Consider the following 21,441-nt stretch of genomic DNA (forward strand, 5'->3'; position numbering starts at 1 on the left):
TCTCCAAGACTGCCAAACTGGCTTCTAGCCCTTTTCTCAGTAAAGGGGCACCCCCACTTGTCAGAGTGGGGAGATGCCTGCTGACCTTTTCAGCCTTTTGGTTCTGAGAAATCTCAGACATTTGGGTCCAGTGTGTCATTTCCAGGGGCTACAACCTGGACTTTCAGACTCTGCCTCTTCCCCATTTCATGCTCTTGAATTTGCCTCTCTCCCTGCAAAGACTGGTGTATTTTCTTGCTGTTTATTCAGCAGCTCCTCTTAGAGGGCCATTACCCTAGTCTCAAACACATAACCATTTCTGGGTTTCTCTTAGCACTTATTCACAGTTATCAAGGCAAATTGAGAAACTCTATTTCCTGTCAAAAGTTCTGCATGGAATCAACCAGGTCTGTCCTTGCCCCCATCATTCCTGGGGATCGTCTGGCCACTGTGGACATCAGGGATGCTTAATTGCATACTCCCATCTTTCCTCAACATTTTTGACCTTTCCACGGCACCCTAGGCTTACCCTGGTCCTAGCTCTGCTTCTTTTTCAGGGTATATATGTTTTGGCATACCTGGGCAATGTCCTGTTAATGGACCAGTCCTCCCAAACACTGTCAGTCAGTGGGCAGTGCGGACAGGATAAACTCTGTAGACCGGGGGTCAGCAACCCCATCGATCACAAGAGCGTGACAGGTGAATCTCATGTCCGCAGTCCAGACCACACTGCCAAAACAACTCCTACCCAAATACCAAGCAGAGCAGCACACAGAAGCAGCCGGCTCTGCAGCATGGCTACACTGACTCTTGTGATCCTCCCCTCACATCTGTCCCACCCATTTTCTACATCTCATACAGGCACTGTGTATAGATGTGAGGGGATTGGACGGAAAGCAGCATGTCTGAACCATCAGGTAAGGCACTGATCAGTAGGGAAGGGCAAAACAGTAGTGGGCTTTATACTCCTGACCTGTAAATGCTGGGCTACAGTGGATATGAAATGTCAGGTTTCTGTGATGTAAAAAAATGAGACCAAGATAAATAATTTCCACCTTTTAATGTGACCTATAAACTTCAGAACTTTTTCCACCTTTTAATGTGACCTATAAACTGTACAACTCATTTGAACAAAAAAATGAAATCTTTTAGGTGGCAGGAAGTAAAAATAAAAAACTAAAATAATATGCTTGTAGAAGTGTGCACACCCTAAAAGTAATACTTTGTTGAAGCACCTTTTGATTTTATTACAGCACTTGGTCTTTTTGGGCATGAGTTCTTATCAGCATGGCACATCTTGATTTGACAATATTTGCCCACTCTTCTTTGCAGAAAATCTCCAAATCTGTCAGATTGCAGGGGCATCTCCTGTGCACAGCCCTCTTCAGATCAACCCAAAAATGTTAAATTGGATTCAGGTCTGGGCTCTGGCTGGGCCATTCCAAAACTTTAATCTTCTGGTGAAGCCATTTCTTTGTTGCTTTGGATTTATGCTTTGGGTCGTTGTCATGCTGAAAGATGAAGTTCCTCTTTATGTTTAGCTTTCTAGCAGAAGCCTGAACGTTGTGTGCCAATATTGACTGGTATTTGATACTGTTCATAATTCCCTCTACCTTGACTAAGGCCCCTGTTCCAGCTGAAGAAAAACAGCCCCGAAGCATGATACTGCCACCACCATGCTTTACTGTGGGTATGGTGTTCTTTTGGTGATGTGCAGTATTGTTTTTGCGCCAAACATATCTTATGGAATTATGGCCCAAAAGTTCAACCTTGGTTTCATCTGGCCTTAACACATTTTCCCACATGCTTTTGGGGGACTTCAGATGTGTTTTTGCAAAATTTAGGATGTTTTTCTTGGTAAGAAAAGGCTTCCACCTTGTCACTCTACCCCATAACCCAGACATATGAAGAATACGGGAGATTGTTTGCACATGTACCACACAGCCAGTACTTGCCAGATGTACTTGCAGCTCCTTTAATGTTGCTGTAGGCCTCTTGGCAGAGTCCCTGACCAGTTTTCTTCTCATCTTCATCAATTGTGGAGAGGCATCCAGTTCTTGCTAATGTCCCTGTTGTGCCATATTTTTTCTTTTGTACCCTGTAATGATGAGATCTCTCTGATGCTTTGGAAGCTCTCTGCAGACCATGGCTTTTGGTGTAGGATGTGACTAAGAAAATGTCAGGAAAGACCTACAAACTTTATTTAGGGTTAATAAGAGGCACTTTACATTATGGCAGGTGTGCACTGACTCCTATTTAACATGAGTTTGAATGTGATTGCTTAATTCTGAACACAGCTACATCCCCAGTTATAAGAAGGTGTGCACACTTATGCAACCACATTATTTTAGTTTTTTATTTTTACTCTCCCCCCCCCCCCCCCCTTTAAAAGATTTCAGTTTGTTTTTCAATTGAGTTGTGCAGTTTATTGGTCACATTAACCACTTGCATACTGGGCACTTAAACCCCCTTCCTGCCCAGGCCAATTTTCAGCTTCCAGCGCTGTCGCACTTCGACAGTTGTGCGGTCATGTTACACTGTCCCCAAATTACATTTTTATTTTTTTTTTCACACAAATAGAGCTTTCTTTTGGGGGTTTTTATTTTTTGTTAAACAAACAAACAAAAAAAATATTAAAAAATAAACAGTTAAATAATAATGTTAAAAAATAAACAGTTTTCATAATTTTGTTATAAAATTTTGCAAACAGGTAATTTTTCTCCTTCATTGATGTGCGCTGATAGGACGGCACTGAAGGACGCTGATAGGTGGCATTGGGCACTGGTAGGTGGCATTGATGGGCACTGGTAGGTGACACTGATGATGAGGCTCTGATTGGCAGCACTGATCGTCACTGATTGGCAGCACTGATGTCACTGATTGGCAGCACGATCGTCGCTGATTGTGGCACTGGTGGGCACAGATGGGGTGGCGGTCCGTGTTCGGGACTGATGTCTCTGTGACAGAAGCTGGTGACCAGGGTTTTTTTTCCCCTCACGCTGTCAGCTCTGTTTACATCATTGGCTGACAGCTGATCACGTGGTAAGGGGTCAGGATTGGCCCCTTACTCCGATTTTTGATCGGCCGAGTCTCATGGGCTTGCTGATCAGAGTGTGCCGCGCACACCCCACAGGAGGCGCGCAGGCAGCTCATGCACTGGAGGATGTATATGGATGCCCTCCTGGCACTTTAGGCCCGCGCTGTAGCCGTCTTTCGGCTATAGCATGGGCGTTAAAGGTGGAAAAAGTTCTGAAATGATTTATCTTTGTCTCATTTATTTACATCACAGAAACCTGACATTTTAACAGGGGTGTGTAGACTTTTTATATCCATTGTATATACTCCTGACCTGTGAACGCCGGGCTATAGACTCCTGACCTGTGAACGCCGGGCTATAGACTCCTGACCTGTGAACGCCGGGCTATAGACTCCTGACCTGTGAACGCCGGGCTATAGACTCCTGACCTGTGAACGCCGGGCTATAGACTCCTGACCTGTGAACGCCGGGCTATAGACTCCTGACCTGTGAACGCCGGGCTATAGACTCCTGACCTGGATAAGTTCATATTTTTACATTGACATTTGTATTACTGGTATATTTTTCTAAGGGCCGGTTCACACCAAAATATGGTGCAGGAAACATGTATTCCATGCGCGTTTCCCACACTGCCGGTGAGCACACTGTCTTTGCGAACTGCATGCAGGTGCCAGTGTATTGGTAACAGCACCCCAAATGCAGATTGCAAACGCACTGCGTTTGTGGGCACCATATCGAATGTCTCCACAGTGCCATGCTGTTTGCTGCAATGTGCTTTTAAAAGTAATGCATGCATTACGTTTTCTGCATTTCAGTGTGATTCGCAGCGCATTCAGTTGATTGAACGGTCAAAATGCACGACACGGCGAAAACGAGTGTTTGCTGCATTACCGCGTGATCCCGGAGTGAATTGGCTCCAAGTTTTCTTCAAAACGGTCTTACTTTTTAATGGCCTTGCTAGGTTAACTCCCAAAAATAGTGCGTTGTGCCTGGTGATCTTTGATTTCTCCCATGTTGTTCAGATAGATCTCCACCACTCTAAGGTTGCCTACCCCTGCTGTAGAGAGACTAAACCCAGGACCCTGCAATCACTATATCTGGTCTCCCACAGTACACAGAACATGGAAATGCAATTATTTTAGTAAAAGGAGGAGTTTTCATTCTCCCCTGATCCTCTGTCTGGTCCTGTGCTGATCACATTCACTGTCCCAAGAAAAAAAAAAAAACTCTCTAGCAATGCACACCAAACTGAGCATGTGCAGCCCGTCCACTGGCTCTGTAAATATCAGGTTATTTTTTGGAGACAGTGGAAGAAGAGGAGGATCAGAGAGACAGGATCAAACAGCCTTTATACACAATGAAAAGGATTAACCACTTAGGTTCCACAGTGAGTATAGCAAGCATGCTTTACTGCATATACAGACTGATTTTACTGTTGTGGGTTTTGTAACACTTTTAAGTTTGATTTTCAACCTTTGAAAGTCAGTGCTGAAACTGACTCACCAATTGGAATAAATAGGACATTGGATACAGCTCTGTCCAGGATCTTCCCACCCTGGTGCAATCCTCTGTCCCTCTGCTCATGTTCACAGTTCTTACCATCCTAGGGTTAGCTCTTGATTTGTGCCCGCACAAGGATCTTTGGGCCTGATGGTAGCTTCCTTCAGGGTAGCATCATATACCCAGTTTAACTTCAGACTTTTGCAGCTAACGTTCTGAAATCATGCAATAGACAGACTCAATGTTTGGACCGCCCCATTCATCTGACCTGCAAGGCCAATTTTTGCCTGGCAAAGTGGATTTCCAAACGCAATGGAAACCCTTGCCCTCTAAAGAAGTGTAAAATTCTCACAACCAAGGCAAGCCTGTCAGGCTGGTGATAGGGTCCCGGAAGCACTTTTGGTGCAGGGGACTTGGTAGCCAGGAGGAGAACATCTCACTAAAATTGCAGAATTCAGGGAAATTTTAGGTATACCTTTAACGCTGGACCTCTCAGCTACGAGGCCACCCAACTATCATGCTGTTAGACAATGCCATGGCTTTCATCATCAAGAAAGAAAGCAGCAGAGGTCATGCCACTCAGAGTAGCACTGCGCGTTCTGGTTCTGTCTGCGATCTGCAGGCTTTCTCAACCCTCAACATCAGTCTGGATTCAGGAATACAGGTTTTCCAAGCCCTTTGACAACAGTGGGGAAAGCTGCATGTGGATCTTCTGGTGTTTGCATTCAACAACACGTTTGTGGCTCTGTTTAGGGACCCTTGGGCCTTCACGATGTATGCTCTGGTAAATCTGTGGTATCGGTTCCACCTTATCTACACTTTTTCTTTTGTGCAGCTCTTCCCTCATCTCCAATGCAGGATTGAGATGGAGGGCATTCCAGTGATTCTAAGCACACTGAACTGACTCAGAAGGATGTAGTACTTATACATACTCCTGGAAGACTTTCTGTGGACCCTCCTGGATTTCTCAGATTTTCTGTCTCAAGGGCTGTTCCACCAGCCTGATTCTTTGTCATTAGCTTTAATGGCATGGCTGTTGAGGTCGAGATCATGGGGGGCAGGGGCCTATCGATTTGGTCATCCTTACCTTTCTAAAGCCTAGGAAGTCAACTTCTCACAAAGTCTACGATTGTACCTGGAAAGCTTACTTTGTGTGGTGCAAGGGTAGGAAATTCCATCCTAGGAAGTAATCCATGAGATACATCCTGTCATTTCCAGTCTAGTCTGAACCAGCATCTGGCCTTTAACAATATATGAAGTATCAAGTCTTGACCCTTACTCTTTTGTTTCAGAGACCTTTGGTCTCTCATTCCTTAGTTAAGGCCTTTGTGCAAGGTGTTAAACACATTTCCCTCCTGACTTCATGGGGGAAATTTATTAAAACTGGTGCACACAGAATCTGGTACAGCTGTGCATAGTAACCAATTGGCTTATAACTTCAGCTTATTCATTTAAGCTTTGTCACTAAATCCTAGAAGCTTATTGGTTACTATGCACAGCTGCACCAGTTTCTGTGCACCAGTTTTAGTAAATCCCCCCCCCCGTGGGACCTTAACCTGGATCTTTCAGCTTTTTTAGGCTCGATTCACATCTATGTATGTTGCTTTTGAGCATTTCTGCAGTGCTTTTTGCCATGCTTTTTTGTTGCAGCGATTTGTGCTTTGTGTGTGTGTTTTTTTTTTTTCACATTCACTGTATATAGCCGGTTGCTAAGAAGCGGACCGTCAGGGAATGTTCACTGCTGACAGCTAAATGTAAAAAAGAAAAAAAAAAAAAAAAGAATTGCCGGCAAAAAATTAAAAAAATTGTGAAAAAAAACAGCGTGTGGTCCATACCAAGGGTCTGGTATGGATTCTGGGGGGGGAACAAAATTTTAATTTTTTAAAAAATGTGACATCACAAGCGGCGGGGTCTGTAGGTGACATGACCGGATGGCCATGCCCCGTGTTATATAAGAAATGGCAAACAGCGGGAGCTGACACAATGGAGGCAGCCAGCACTTGTCAAAAACAGTCTCTTTGTGTTGTCTTTTTTTTTTTTTGTGAATGGGTAGGGTAACAATGTACCCCATACTCATTGATATGGGGGGGGGGGAGTGGGATCCGGGGGTCCCCATGTTAAAGGGGGCTTCCAGATTCTGATAAGTCCTCTGCTCGCAGACCTCCCACAACCACCTCCCAGAGCCCCCCCTTGTTGAGAGCATGCGACCTGGTGTAGTTCAGGAGGGGAAGGGGGGGTGCTCCCTCATCCCCTTATCACCTCTCTTTCCTGACCTGCTGGGTTGCATGCTTGGATAAGGGTCTGGTATGGATTTTGGGGGGGACCCCATGCCTTTTTTTTTTTTTTTGGTGTGGGGTCCCCCCCGAAGGGCCTGGTATGGTCCTGGAGGGGTGACCCCACGTAGGTTGTTGTTTTTTTTTTTTTACGATTTTTTATTTATTTTTGCTTGCAGTCCTTTTTTTTTTTCACATTCAGCCCCACCGACTGCTGATGACTCATCGGTTGTTATTGATGCAGCCTTAGCAACCAGCTATATACAGTAAGTGTAAAGCAAAAAAAACAAACTGCACATTGCGGTAAAAAAGTGGTACTTGCGTTTTGGATGCGGGTCCATTGAAGTCTATTACATGCAAAATGCTGCATGCTGCTGAAAATAAAGTCCCTGGCCCTTTCCAAAAATGCAGAGACACTAAAATGCATTAATGTGAACGGGTTCCATAGGAACCCATATCAAAAAAAAGTCCTGCATTTCTGCAAAAAGCAGGAAAAAAAACGCATTGTTGTGAATGGAGCCTTAAAGGCTGCCCATTGAACCCATTAGGTATAGTCCTTTTTCTGACCTCACTTGCAAGGTGACCTTTTTCCTTGCTATTACGTAGGTGCAGAGGGTTTCTGAATGCTGAGTGCTTTCACACTGGGGCGGTGCGCTTGCTGGACGATCTGCAAAGTCTCACAAGCAGCATCTTTGGGGCGGTGCGGGAGCGGTGTGTACTCCGGTCTCAAACCACCCTGCCCATTGAAATCAGTGGGCATCGCTGCCGAAGAGCCTGCAAAGTGCTTCGGCAGCGGCGCTTTGCGGGTGCTTTTAACCCCTTCTTAGGAGTTAAAAGTGCCCCGCTCCCACCATCACACTGCCGGTAAAGCGCCGCTAGTTTTCTAACGCTCGGACGGTCTGAGTGTGAAAAGTAGCCTAAGGTGGTTTCCTCCTTCCAATCCTCCTTTTACCTCAACCAGGACAATGTCTTCCCTCCTTACAATGCTGATTTTATAAAATAAAAATGTATGTTGTGACCACAGATTTCTTTTATTAAAGATTACTTTTTTATGTTAGGTCAAGATTACGAAGCAAAAAGGAAGAGCAGAAACTAGAAGGTGACCTAAGGAGAAGCCAGAAAGCATGTCTGCATCTAGATGAGCAGAAGGTAAATTAAAGATTTGCAGTAATCCTCATATAATTTTTTTAAGTCTTTGTCACATATGCCTAGACTATGAACATTAAACCATTTACACATTCCTAAACAGCAGTAACAGAGCTTTAAAACAAGCCATCCCTAATATCTCTCTAGCTGGTTGTGAAGGCTAAGCCTTTTTCACTCGAATGTATTCCCTGTATTAAGGTAAAACATGTCCCAGTGTTTGTATACCCCCATTTTGCCCATCATACTTACCTAGGTGGATGCAGCATTGGACCGAGCCATCGAACACCTCAGATGGCTCGGTTCTCTCAGCTTCCCGAGCAGAGAGCTGCTGACTGTCAGTTAGTGGATCTCTGCTACGCTCCCCCGCACTCACTGGAGCGCTGAGCTGTGAAGGGGTGGGGGCTGCTGTCTTAGGCTCTCATCGGCCCACTGAGAGGCTGAGACAGTCATCAGTCCAGGCACCTGGAGGATCCAGACTTTATTGTTGTGATGATGCGGTGCCTGGACTGATTCCAGTGACGTCAGCAGAGAGTGGGCTTCAGCCCACTCTCTGCTAAAAACGGGTCACAGGAGTGCAAAACGAATAGCACTCCTGTGACCCATAGGAGAAGCCCAACCAAACAAGCTCAGGCTGGACTTCTCATTTAATAATTATGTTACCAAAATGAGTGTGTGCTGTTAATTGGCTGCAGCATTGTTCCCTTTTCTTCTTGCTGGAAGCTGCCATTTTGCTTAAGCCCAGAGCCCATGAGCAGCAGTAAATCTTTAGGCCGTTGACAGGTCGGAATCTACATTTTCGGCCAGAAAATATAGAGTAACTAAGCACGTGCAGGCAGGGTGAGACAGTGGATTTTAACCACGTTAGCTCTGGAAGGATTTACCCCCTTCCTGACCAGAGCATTTTTTGTGATACGGCACTACGTCGCTTTAACTGAGAATTGCGCGGTTGTGCGACGTTGCACCCAAACAAAATTGACGTCCTTTTTTTTCCCCACAAATAGAGCTTTCTTTTGGTGATATTTGATCACCTCTGCGTTTTTTATTTTTTGCGCTATAAATAAAAAAAAAAAGAGCGACATTTTGTACTTTTTGCTATAATAAATATCCCAAAAAAAAATATTAAAAAATAATTTCTTCCTCAGTTTAGGCCAATATGTATTCTTCTACATATTCTTGGTAAAGATCACAATAAGCGTATATTGATTGGTTTGCACAAAAGTTATAGCGTCTACAAAATAGGGGATAGATTTATGGCATTTTTATTATTTTTTTTTTTAGTAATGGCGGCGACCTGCAATTTTTATTGTGACTGCGACATTGCGGTGGACACATCGGACACTTTTGACCCTATTTTGGGACCAGTGACATTTATACAGCGATCAGTGCTATAAAAATGCACTGATTACTGTGTAAATGATACTGGAAGGGAAGGGGTTAAACAGTGGGGGGCGATCAAGCGGTTAACTGTGTTCCCTCAGTATGTTCTAACTGTAGGGGGGATGGGCTCACTAAAACATGACAGAGATCACTGCTCCCGATGACAGGGAGCAGTAGCTCCCTGTCAGGTTGCTAGGCAGAAAAAATGCCTTGTTTATATAGGTATCTCCCCATTCTGCCTCTGTGTCACGATCGCAGGCCACCGGTGGACATCGAGCCCGCGGGTACGCGTGCCCACTAGCCCACGATTTAAAGGGGGCTACAGTTATGCCCATTTGCGCAGCTGTGCCATTGTGCCAACGTATATCGTCGTGCGATGAACAGCAAGCGGTTTAACAGTATAGGCTCTTATTTTTAATGATTTACATAGCTATAACTGCAAAAGCATGGAGTGATCTAGCAGGACTTAATTTTCTGACTAGAGTTCCTCAGTAACCCTCCCAAAAAATCACCACAAAATGTGTATGTGAGAATTGTGTTCACTTTTTATTTATTTGTTTATTTATTTATTTGTGTTTTTTTTGTTTTGTTTTTTATCTTTAAAGGGGTTGTAAACCCTCAAGGTTTTTCACCCTAATGCATGCTATGTATTAACCACTTGACGACCGCTGCACGCCGATGTACGTCCCTTTTTTGGCGGCGGATATCGTTGTCTGCCATAACCCCGGTATCCCCGTTTTCGTGCGGTGGTCGGCTTTCAGATAAAAGTGGTCTCTGCGGCGGATTCGCCGTGAGATCACTTTTATCGGTGGCGGAAGAGGGGCCCCCCCTCCCGCCACGATCTGGTCCCCTCCGCCGCTTACCGGAGCCGTCGGTAGCTGTGAAGGCAATCACGTCTGTCTTCTAGCTGCGCCTGGAGACGAGTGAGGCTAAGATGGCGCCCACTCGTCTCCATGACACTGCAGGGTGGAAGCGACGTCAAAACATCACTTCCACCTATATGTCTTAAAGGCATATTTTTTTCAATGTCATTTTTTTAAAAGACTTTTTTTTTATTGCATTTTAGTGTAAATATGAGATCTGAGGTCTTTTTAACCCCAGATCTCATATTTAAGAGGACCTGTCATGCTTTTTTCTATTACAAGGGATGTTTACATTCCTTGTAATAGGAATAAAAGTGACACTTTTTTTTAAACAGTGTAAAAATAAATAAAATCATATAAAATAAATAAGAAAAATAATAAAATTTTTTTTTTTAAATGCCCCGTCCCGACGAGCTTGCATGCAGAAGCGAACGCATACGTGAGTAGCGCCCGGATATGAAAACGGTGGTCAAACCACACATGTGAGGTATCGCCATGATCGGTAGAGCGAGAACAATAATTCTAGCCCTAGACTTCCTCTGTAACACAAAACATGCAACCTGTAGAATTTTTTAAACGTCGCCTAATGAGATTTTTGAGGGTAAAAGTTTGACGCCATTCCACGAGCGGGCGCAATTTTGAAGCGTGACATGTTGGGTATCAATTTACTCGGCGTAACATTATCTTTCACAATATAAAAAAATTGGGCTAACTTTACTGTTGTCTTATTTTTTTATGCAAAAAAGTGAAATTTTTCCAAAAAAAGCGCGCTTGTAAGACCGCTGCGCAAATACGGTGTGAAAAAAAGTATTGCAATGACCTCCATTTTATTCTCTAGGGTGTTAGAAAAAAAACAATATATAATGTTTGGGAGTTCTAAGTAATTTTCTAGAAAAAAAACTGTTTTAAACATGTAAACACCTAAATTCCAAAACGAGCCTAGTCCTTAAGTGGTTAAAGCGGGTTTCCGTCCAAATTTTTTTTTTTTTTAAATTGGTCCGAGTATAATTCATTCTTACAATAAAAAACGATTATATATGGTTAATTGTGGATCTTTCTAAAATATAAATTTACTACTTACAATTTTCTCCCTCCTGTTGTGGCCATTGCCATCATGATTGTGGGCATGTGAAGCCTAATCAATATCTCTTCCTGAATAAGCCTTGGAGAGGTGCGTGCTGGGTAACCAGCATGCACCTCTCGATCTCGCGCATACGCGATTCACCGTCGACCGTATCGCTGATTGTTTCTAAAGTTGCCATAACAATGGGCGACGACGGAGGAAGGTTACGCCCGATTGTTATGGCAACATAGATAAACACATCTCGGCGATGTGATCTGCCTTGAATCGTGTCATTTCTTGTCAGGAAATAATGTGGTTTTTGATCACAGTACTGCCCACAGACTCATGGGAAATGATGACACATCATTTCCCAGGAGCACAGGCGAGGGAGGAAGTGACGAGGAGCACCACGGAACAGGAAGTGGCAGATTAGGAGGACTACATAGCAACAGGGCGATTCTGGTAAATATAAAAAAAAATTTTCCTCCAAATGTTTTTTATTTGTAGGTTTAGAGGCGTCTGATTCAAATTTTCAGGGTGGAACTCCACTTTAAGGTGAAAAACCTCCTGTAATGCAGCTGCCCCCCAGAGCCCCCATTTTACTTACTTGAACCCAGTCTTTCCTTTGACAGGGACGAGCACACCAGCTCCAGCCGATGTCTGGGGTCCTGATTGGATAGACTCTGTACAAAACCAACTTCAGAGAGGAGGTAAGTATTTACATAATTACATAGTAGGTGAGGCCGAAAAAAGACACAGGTCCATCAAGTCCAACCTATGTGTGTGATTATATGTCAGTATTACCTTGTATGTTCCTGTATGTTGTGGTCATTCAGGTGCTTATCTAATAGTTTCTTGAAACTATCGATGCTCCCCGCTGAGACCACCGCCTGTGGAAGGGAATTCCACATCCTTGCCGCTCTTACAGTAAAGAACCTTCTACGTAATTTAAGGTTAAACCTCTTTTCTTCTAATTTTAATGTGTGGCCACGAGTCTTATTAAACTCCCTTCCGCAAAAAAGTTTTATCCCTATTGTGGGGTCACCAGAACGGTATTTGTAAATTGAAATCATATCCCCTCTCAAGCGTCTCTTCTCCTTCCCTTAAAACTAATATCCTCCAGACCCTTTATTAGCTTTGTTGCCCTTCTTTGTACTCACTCCATTTCCAGTACATCCTTCCTGAGGTCTGGTGCCCAGAACTGGACAGCATACTCTAGGTGCCACCGAACCAGAATCTTGTAGAGCGGGAGAATTATCATTTTATCTCTGGAATGAATCCCCTTTTTGATGCATGCCAATATTCTGTTTGCTTTGTTAGCAGCAGCTTGGCATTTCATGCCATTGCTGAGCCTATTATCTACTAGGACCCCCAGGTCCTTTTCCATCCTAGATTCCCCCAGAGGTTCTCCCCCCAGTGTATAGATTTCATTGATATTTTTGCCACCCAAATGCATTATTTTACATTTTTCTACATTGATCCTCATTTGCCATGTAGTTGCCCACCCCATTAATTTGTTCAGATCTTTTTGCAAGGTTTCCACATCCTGCGGAGAAGTTATTGCCCTGCTTAGCTTAGTATCGTCCGCAAATACAGGGATTGAACTGTTTACCCCATCCTTCAGGTCGTTTATGAACAAATTAAATAGGATTGGTATCAGCACAGAACCCTGGGGGACCCCACTACCCACCCCTGACCATTCCGAGTACTCCCAATTTATCACCACCCTCCAAACTCACCTTTGAAGCCAGTTTTCAATCCATGTACTCACCCTATGGTCCATGCCAACGGACCTTATTTTGTACAGTAAACGTTTATGGGGGCTGTGTCAAATGCTTTTTCAAAATTCAGATACACCACATCTACGGCCTTCCTTTATCTAGATGGCAACTCACCTCCTCATAGAAGGTTAATAGATTGGTTTGGCAAGAATGATTCTTCATGAATCCATGCTGATTACTGCTAATGATACCGTTCTCATTACTAAAATCTTGTATATAGTCCCTTATCATCCCCTCCAAGAGTTTACATACTATTGATGTTAGGCTAACTGGTCTGTAATTCCCAGGGATGTATTTTGGGCCCTTTTTAAATATTGGTGCTACATTGGCTTTTCTCCAATCAGCTGGTACCATTCCAGTCAGTAGACTGTCAGTAAAAATTAGGAACAATGGTCTGGCAATTACTTGACTAGTTCCCTAAGTACTCTCGGGTGCAAGCCATCTGGTCCCGATGATTTATTAATCTTAAGCTTCTCAAGTCTAATTTTAATTCTGTCCTCTGTTAACCATGGAGGTGCTTCCTGGGATGTGTCATGAGGATAAACACTGCAGTTTTGGTTACTGAAGCCCCCTGATTCCCTCGTGAAGACTGAGGATAGGAATAAATTCAACACCTTCGCCATCTCCCCATCCTTTGTAACCAGATGTCCTTCCCCATTCTTTATGGGGACAATATGGTCTGTCCTCCCTTTTTTACTGTTTACATACTTAAAGAAATCTTGGGATTTTTTTTTTTGCTCTCCTCCGCTATGTGTCTTTCATGTTCTATCTTAGCCGTCCTTATTGCACCTTTACATTTCTTGTTGCATTTTTTATAAAGTCTGAATGCTGAGGATGATCCCTCAACCTTGTATTTTTTGAAGGCCTTCTCCTTTGCTTTTATATGCATTTTTACTTTGGAGTTAAGCCATCCAGCACTTTTGTTCGCTCTTTTAAATATATTATCCAATGGGATGCATTGGCTAATGCCCTTATTTAATATGCCCTTAAAGCAAACCCATCTCTCCTCCGTGTTCTTTGTTCCTAAGATTTTATCCCAATTTATGCCTTCTAGCAAGGTTCGTAGTTTAGGGAAGTTGACTCTTTTGAAATTCGGTATCTTTGTATTCCCCTTATGTTTCCTATTTCTGTGATTTTTTTACAAATTTTGTATTTATTTAGTCAAAGGGAGAGGTCCATAGACCCATGATACATTACAAACATATGTTCAACATGAACCAAACAATGAAGAATGTTACACCAGTAGGCAGCAAATTGTCAAACGGCATAGAAAATACATTGTCTAGTTTGGTAAACCATGTAGACATCCCTTATCATTTTACTTTAGAAGAAGGTCAATCTTGCCACTGTGTATACACAGAGCAAGGTTAGAAAAACAAATGGAAAGGAGTATAGAAAGCTGAAAACAAAGAATAGAATAAAGAAGTGGCAATGGTAAGGGGGGGGGGGGATGGAGGGTAATGTGACATTGCGAGCTATTATGTCTAGGTTACACAGAGGGGTATACATATATAATACTGAGGGAGGGACCTGTATTTCTTATAGGAGTCTATCTCTCTTTCTCTTATTCTCATTCTACATCTGGGGCACCGATTAAGGTCTTGCCTTCATCCGAGTAAACAAACGTGTTCCAGAGTGACCACGTTTTGGAGTATCTCTCCTGTTGGTTCCAAGCTGTAAGGATAAGGTCTTCAAATTTATTGATTTCCATTACCTTTCTGAGCCACATCCCAACCGTCTGAGGTTGTGAGGATTTCCACTTAAGCGGAATGCAGGATTTGGCGGCGTCAAGGAGATGACGAATAATTGATTTTTTTATAGGTTTTCACCGGCACATCTGAAACATGAAGGAGAAAAAAGGCCGGGTCATCTGATATTTGCCGGTCTGTAAATTTCTGCACAATATTTTTGACCTCTAACCAGAATTGTTTTATTTCGGGGCAATTCCAAAACACATGGAGTAATGTACCTCGTTCCTCCTGGCATCTCCAGCATCTATCCGAGGATGTTGGAAATATTTTATTTAACTTCTCAGGTGTTCTGTACCACCTGGTCAAGATTTTGAAATTAGTTTCTTGCGTTTTTGTACAGATAGAAGATTTGTATGTAAATTTAATAATGCGTTGTTTCTGTTGTGAGCTAAAGGTATAGTTCAAGTCTTGTTCCCAGTCAGCGATGTGTTTTAATGAATAGGTGTCTGGGGGAGTAATCAGAAGGTTGTACATGCACGATAGTGTGTGTGGTAGAGTCCCTTCTGTTGAATAAATTTCCTCCAGGGTTGTAAGAGGTTGATCAAATTTATGCGGTGGAGGAAGGGATCTAAAGAAATGGGTGATTTGGAGGGCATTCCAAAACTTTAGTTGAAATGTACCCGTCGGGTTTATGAGTTCTTGCAGTAGGGGCCTTTTTTTCTGTTTTAGGAAATGGGAGGCCTGAGTACAACCTGTAGACATTAGTTGTTTGAATTGAGCTTCTTGGTACCCCTGAGTGAAACAGGGATTTCCCAGAATCGGGAAGAGTGGCGAGTTTCTGGATGAGATGAATCCCTTTTTGAACAGGAGAGAACATACTTTCGTCGTTTGGCCAATAATGGGGTGGGATTTCATATCTTTAGGTAAGGAATCGTAACACCAAGGTGCTCTAGTCAACTTTGACCCTGTTCAATCTGAGTCCATAATTTGAGGGAGCTATGTCTATTCCAGTCAACCAGTCTACCAAGATGGACTGCTTGGTAGTATTTATGAACGTCTGGTACTGCTAGACCTCCTTATTGTTTTGGCAGAGTGAGTTGTGATCTCTTCAAACGGGGGTGTTTGTGAGCCCAAATAAATTCAAAAAACAATTGTCGTATGTGTCGAAAGTAGGTGGTGGGGACATGCATGGGTAGAGCCTGTAGAAGATATACGAATTTAGGCAATACGCTCATTTTTAGTATATTGCAGCGACCGAACCACGAGTGTAAGCCGGATGACCATTTTTTTTAATAGTGCCCGTACACTAGAAAGTAGAGGGGGAAAATTCAGGTCGAATACCTTTGATATGTGGGCTGGGATAATAGTACCTAAATATATCAAGGCCGTGTTGTTCCATTTTAGTTTAAAGTTTGTCTGCAGTTGTAACTTGAGAGTCTGTGGGAGGTTAATGCCCATCGCCTCTGATTTTTGAAAATTGATTTTGAGGTTGGAAAGGGTTCCGTATTTTTTGATTTCTTTAAAGAGATTTGGGAGGGATATCACAGGATTGGTAAGGGAGAATAACATGTCATCTGCGTAGGTCGAGATTTTATGTTGAGAGTTCCCAACTTTTATACCAACAACGTCTGGGTTCTTGCGCACGGCACAAAGGAAGGGTTCCAGTGACAGGGCGAAGAGGAGGGGTGACAGCGGACATCCCTGTCATGTCCCGTTTGATATTTGAAAGAGATCTGATAAGACTCCATTCGCTCGGACTCGGGCTGTGGGTTTACAGTATATCGATGAGATATTGAGTCATTTGATCTCCGAATCCGGCATATCGAAGTACTGCGAGCATAAAGTTCCAATTCACCCTGTCAAAGGCTTTCTCCGCGTCCATGCCCAGAAATACACAAGGAGTTTGGGATTTATTTACCATGTGTAGCAGATTAAGCACCTTGGTGGTATTGTCTCTAGCCTCTCTAGTGGGAACAAATCCTACTTGATCTAAATGGATCAAGTGTGGTAAGTGTTGTTGGATTCTGTTTGCAAGAACTTTGGTGAACAGCTTGAGATCAATATTAAGCAGGGAGATCGGTCTATAGTTCCCGCAAGAGGAAGGGTCTTTCCCTTCCTTTGGGATTACCGCAATGTGAGCTTGCAGCGATTCCATAGCAAAGGGTGAAATGGGGCTTACCATATTAAATAATTTTACCATATATGGACTTAACGATGGCATAAAAGTTTTATAGTATAAAATGGTAAGTCCATCTGGGCCCGGGGCCTTCCCTGGTTTGGATGACGCTATCGCTCCCTGTACTTCTTCAATCGTAATAGGGTCTTCTAAAGCTTCCCTAGCTGATTCGGGCAATTTTGACATCTGAGAAGAAGTCAGGTAGTCTTGCATGTCTTCTTGTGTTGGGGGGAGTCTATGTATGTTATATAGGGCTGAGTAAAATTTCTGAAATTCACGAGCAATGTCATGAGATTTGGAAATTTTGGTTCCTTGTGGTGATAATATGTGAGGTATGTAAGTCGCCAGTCTCTGGTCTCGTAGGGATCTCGCTAGCAGTTTACCGCATTTGTTACCCCATTCATATGACATTTTCCTACAAATCTGTATCGATGCTTTGGCTTTGAATTGTAGTAGGTCGTTAATTTGCAATCTGTGGGTAAAGAGTTCTGTCTCTAAGGAAGGGGATGGGGACTGTTTATGACGCGTTTCTAACCGTCTTAGGTCGTCTAGCAGTGAGTTAAGTTGTTGGGTCCGTTGTTTTTTAATTCTTGAGCCATGCTTGATAAGCAGTCCCCTCATGACTGCTTTGTGAGCCTCCCACACAATGCCGGGTTTGCAATCCGATGTGTCATTGGTTTGGAAATAGAACTGTAGTTCTCTAGAGATCTCCGATATTACTTCTTTGTCTTGTAAGAGGCTTTCATTTAGCCTCCTTTAGTCTTTGAGGTAAGAGTGTCAGTGAGGGCACTATTTCTGTAATTTATACTGAAGCCAATTGACCTGTGATCACTGTTACCTAAATTGCCTCATATATCCACATCCGTGATCAGGTCTGTATTGTTGGTAATCAGTAGATCCAGTAATGCTTTATTTCTGGTTGGTGCGTCTACCATCTGACTCATAAAATTGTCCTGCAAGACATTTAGGAACTGGTGAGCCTTAGATGAATGCGTGGTTCCCTCCTCCCAGTCTGTCTGGATAATTAAAATCCCCATTATGATAACATTTTCCATCCTTGCTGCTAATCCAATTTGTGATAGGAGATCTGTCTCCCCTTCCTCCTTCCGGTTAGGGGGCCTATAGCATACTCCCAGTATTATTTTCCCCTTAGCTTCATCCCTTTGGGGCTCTACCCATAAGGATTCCACCTCCTCCCTAGCTTCCTTAGTGATGTCATCTCTCAGTTTCACTTGTACATTATTCTTGATATATAGGCATACATAGTATGACACAAGCCTTTACATATCCTTTTAAGTTGCATTTTTTTTCATTTGAATTTTATTTTTTTGGACTGAATACTGTACTGTGTATATAAAGAAATGTAAATATTTACTTTTTTTTTTTTTTTTTTTTTACATATAAATGTAGCCTCTCTATCTTAGCCTTTATACATTTTGAACTTTAACAAATCACCATGCCAAGCAAATGAGTGGTGTACATTTTGCTTTTCCAGCTGCAGTTTTTGTGGGGTTCATTTTCTGACATATTTTTAGGAAATCAGAATTCATTCTTTGCGATCCTTCGTGGATATTCTCTGATGCCAGTGGGTAAAAGATGTTGGTTTAGAAAATCTTCCGTTACATTTCCTTCTATAAAGTTTTATTGTCACTTTTCATTTTGTATAGAGTGTACAGTTTGTCCGTTGACATCTGAAGGTGTTGCAGCTGAACTCTAGGTATGATTTGTATTACATAAGTAGATTGATCCAGCATATCTCATTCCTGCATTGTAACCACAGGGGGTTGCTTGTTTAGCACTGTCGCTATCCACAGAACGCCTTGCATTTTTTCAAAGAATACAAGACCTTCTTTAAACGAGGTGGAGATGTCACTGCCCTGTCTCTCCACCTTGTCCAATCATAGAAGGCTTTGTATTCATTAAAAAAAAAAAAAAAACGGGCATTCTCTGAACGCTGCCAAGCGAACCCTTTTGTTAATATGCAGAAGGTGGTCAGCACAGGACTTGGAACATTGCTGTTATCACTGTAGTAGCTTCCAGGGCTGTTGATAAGGTGGTACAGGCAGCACTCCTGTTTGGGGCTCGGGGCTCATTAATTTAACAAAGGGACCCAGGCAGCTGACAGCAGAAAGAAGGGGATTTTTGACTAGAAGGGGTGATCGTGGGGCTGGGGAACAGAAGGGTGGTTAATTACTACAACTGATCTCCTATGGCTCCCCCTGCAGCAGCTGAAAGCAGCCTTCTCCTTCTCTCCCTCCTGCCAGCTTTCAGCTGTTGCAGGGGGAGCCCTGGGGGATCAGTTTAAGTATATGCCTCCCCTCACCGATCACCGTTTACCACAATCCCCTTACCTCTGCTTTTTAGATCCCCCTTCCCCTACAGCGCTGTTGCTTACCCTCCTCTCCCTTCACCCCCCTGGCTTTCAGCTGCTGCAGGGGGGTTAACACAAGGGGATCGGTTCCAATAATTGCACCCCACCGCAGAGATCACCTTCCCTGCCCAGGATCTAATTGCCCCTGCTGCCCGGGCACCCCTTTCCCCCCGCAGCACTGCCGGCTTCCCCTGCTCTCCCACTCTCCAGTTGCTGTGGGGTACAGGGCATCATTTCATTATGGGGGTGAGAAGGCAGTAAATATGTCATTTCTTTTTCATACATCATGGGACACAGAGTCAGGCTAATATTTATTACCTGCTGGATTATACTTCATCTCCAGGTGAATTTACACTGGTAGACCAAAGGTCTTCAGACAGGAGTGATGCCCTATATAATCCCTCCCACACAGGAAGTTTTTTTTACCAGTGTCTGCAAGGTAGATGGCACAGTTTGTTTGAGCTCTCTGAGCTCCAGGTCTCTAGTCCCACAAACAGTTCTCAAATGATTCAAGGGTTTGACCGATTGGATCCATTTGACACAGGCTTTATATGCTTAGATAAATGGTACCCGAGCCTCGCAAGGAAGACTCAAAATCCTGTGAGGTTTTGCCTGTAATGCGGCTTCTGGGCGCTGGACCCTGCGAAGTGGAATCCTGGACACCACAGCACTAAGGCATTCCTGCAGGGTGCTGTACAGGTCCAAGGGAGTGGACCCTAAACATGAAAAGGGTACCCAGTCCTTGAAGGTCCTCAAGCGACAGGAACCTGCCGTGATGGGTGAAGTTTGGGTGCTTAGATTCTAAGCTGCCCTGCGTCTGGACGGGTAAGTGAAACCCCATTATTTATTATCGTGGGGTGTCCCAGTGATTGTAACAATCAGTCAAGCTAGCTAGAGCCTGGACACCTATGTGTGGTGACCATACGGGGGAGTTTTGGGCTAGCTGTGGGTGTTTGCAAAGTGTACTTTTCTTTATCGTAAATCAAGGGACACAGAGCAGCTATAGTAATTACTATCTGGGTTATACGCCACCTATAGGTGAATGGACACTAGCACATCCAAAAGACAGGAAGTCCCCCTCTATATAACCCCTCCTATACAGGAGGTACCTCAGTTTTTTCGCCAGTGTCTGCAAGGTGGTGGTCACTGATGTGATACATGTGCTCTTGGAGCATACTTGGAGGTCTGGACGGTTCTATTAAGAATCGTGGACTTCAATCGGTACCTGAGCCTCATTGGAAGGAGAGAAGATTCCTCAAGGTTTGCCTGTAATGCAGCCTTGGAGGACTGTATATTAGGTTGGATAATTTAGTTGCTGCATTATTTACCTGGTATACCAGTTATATGGTTTCAGAAAAGAGAGGCAGTTGGGGGAAGCAGGGGCACCGGTCTTAGGTTCAGGGATCCAGCGGTGTCCACATCTCCCAATGGATAGTGGTGTCGGGTGCATCTGAGCCACTGTGGTGTTTGGCATTGCAGTGTTTCCTGGCACATTTATTTTTCATCAGACTGCAGCCGCATTACCTTGATCATGCCTGATCTCGGTTGATCGAAGCCTAAGCAAGATCAAGCCTGGTTAGTATATACAGTGGGGATGGAAAGTATTCAGCCCCCCTTGAATTTTTCACTCTTTGTTATATTGCAGCCATTTGCTAAAATCATTTAAGTTCATTTTTTTCCTTATTAATGTACACATGGCACCCCATATTGACAGAAAAACACAGAATTGTTGACATTTTTGCAGATTTATTAAAAAAGAAAAACTGGTCCTAAGTATTCAGACCCTTTGCTCAGTATTTAGTAGAAGCACCCTTTTGATCTAATACAGCCATGAGTCTTTTTGGGAAAGATGCACACCTGGATTTGGGGATCCTCTGCCATTCCTCCTTGCAGATCCTCTCCAGTTCTTTCAGGTTGGATGGTAAACGTTGGTTTACAGCCATTTTTAGGTCTCTCCAGAGATGCTCAATTGGGTTTAAGTCAGGGCTCTGGCTGGGCCATTCAAGAACAGTCACGGAGTTGTTGTGAAGCCATTCCATTATTTTAGCTGTGTGCTTAGGGTCATTGTCTTGTTGGAATGTAAACCTTCGGCCCAGTTTGAGGTCCTGAGCACTCTGGAGAAGGTTTTCGTCCAGGATATCCCTGTACTTGGCCGCATTCATCTTTCCCTCGATTTCAACCAGT

The 21,441-nt window shown here is 43.5% G+C and overlaps 1 protein-coding gene across 1 annotated transcript in view; it reads left to right on the forward strand.

Moving 5' to 3' along the window:
* Positions 1-21,441, forward strand: part of GPATCH11 (G-patch domain containing 11) — a 235,063-nt gene that overhangs the window by 170,771 nt on the left and 42,851 nt on the right. The window contains exon 5 of the mRNA XM_073627704.1: positions 7,848-7,938. Within this exon, the coding sequence (XP_073483805.1) occupies positions 7,848-7,938 (91 nt within the window). The remainder of the gene's footprint in view (positions 1-7,847; positions 7,939-21,441) is intronic.

Source organism: Aquarana catesbeiana, linkage group LG04 (assembly GCF_042186555.1).
Source record: "Aquarana catesbeiana isolate 2022-GZ linkage group LG04, ASM4218655v1, whole genome shotgun sequence".
Taxonomy (NCBI): Eukaryota; Metazoa; Chordata; class Amphibia; order Anura; family Ranidae; genus Aquarana; species Aquarana catesbeiana.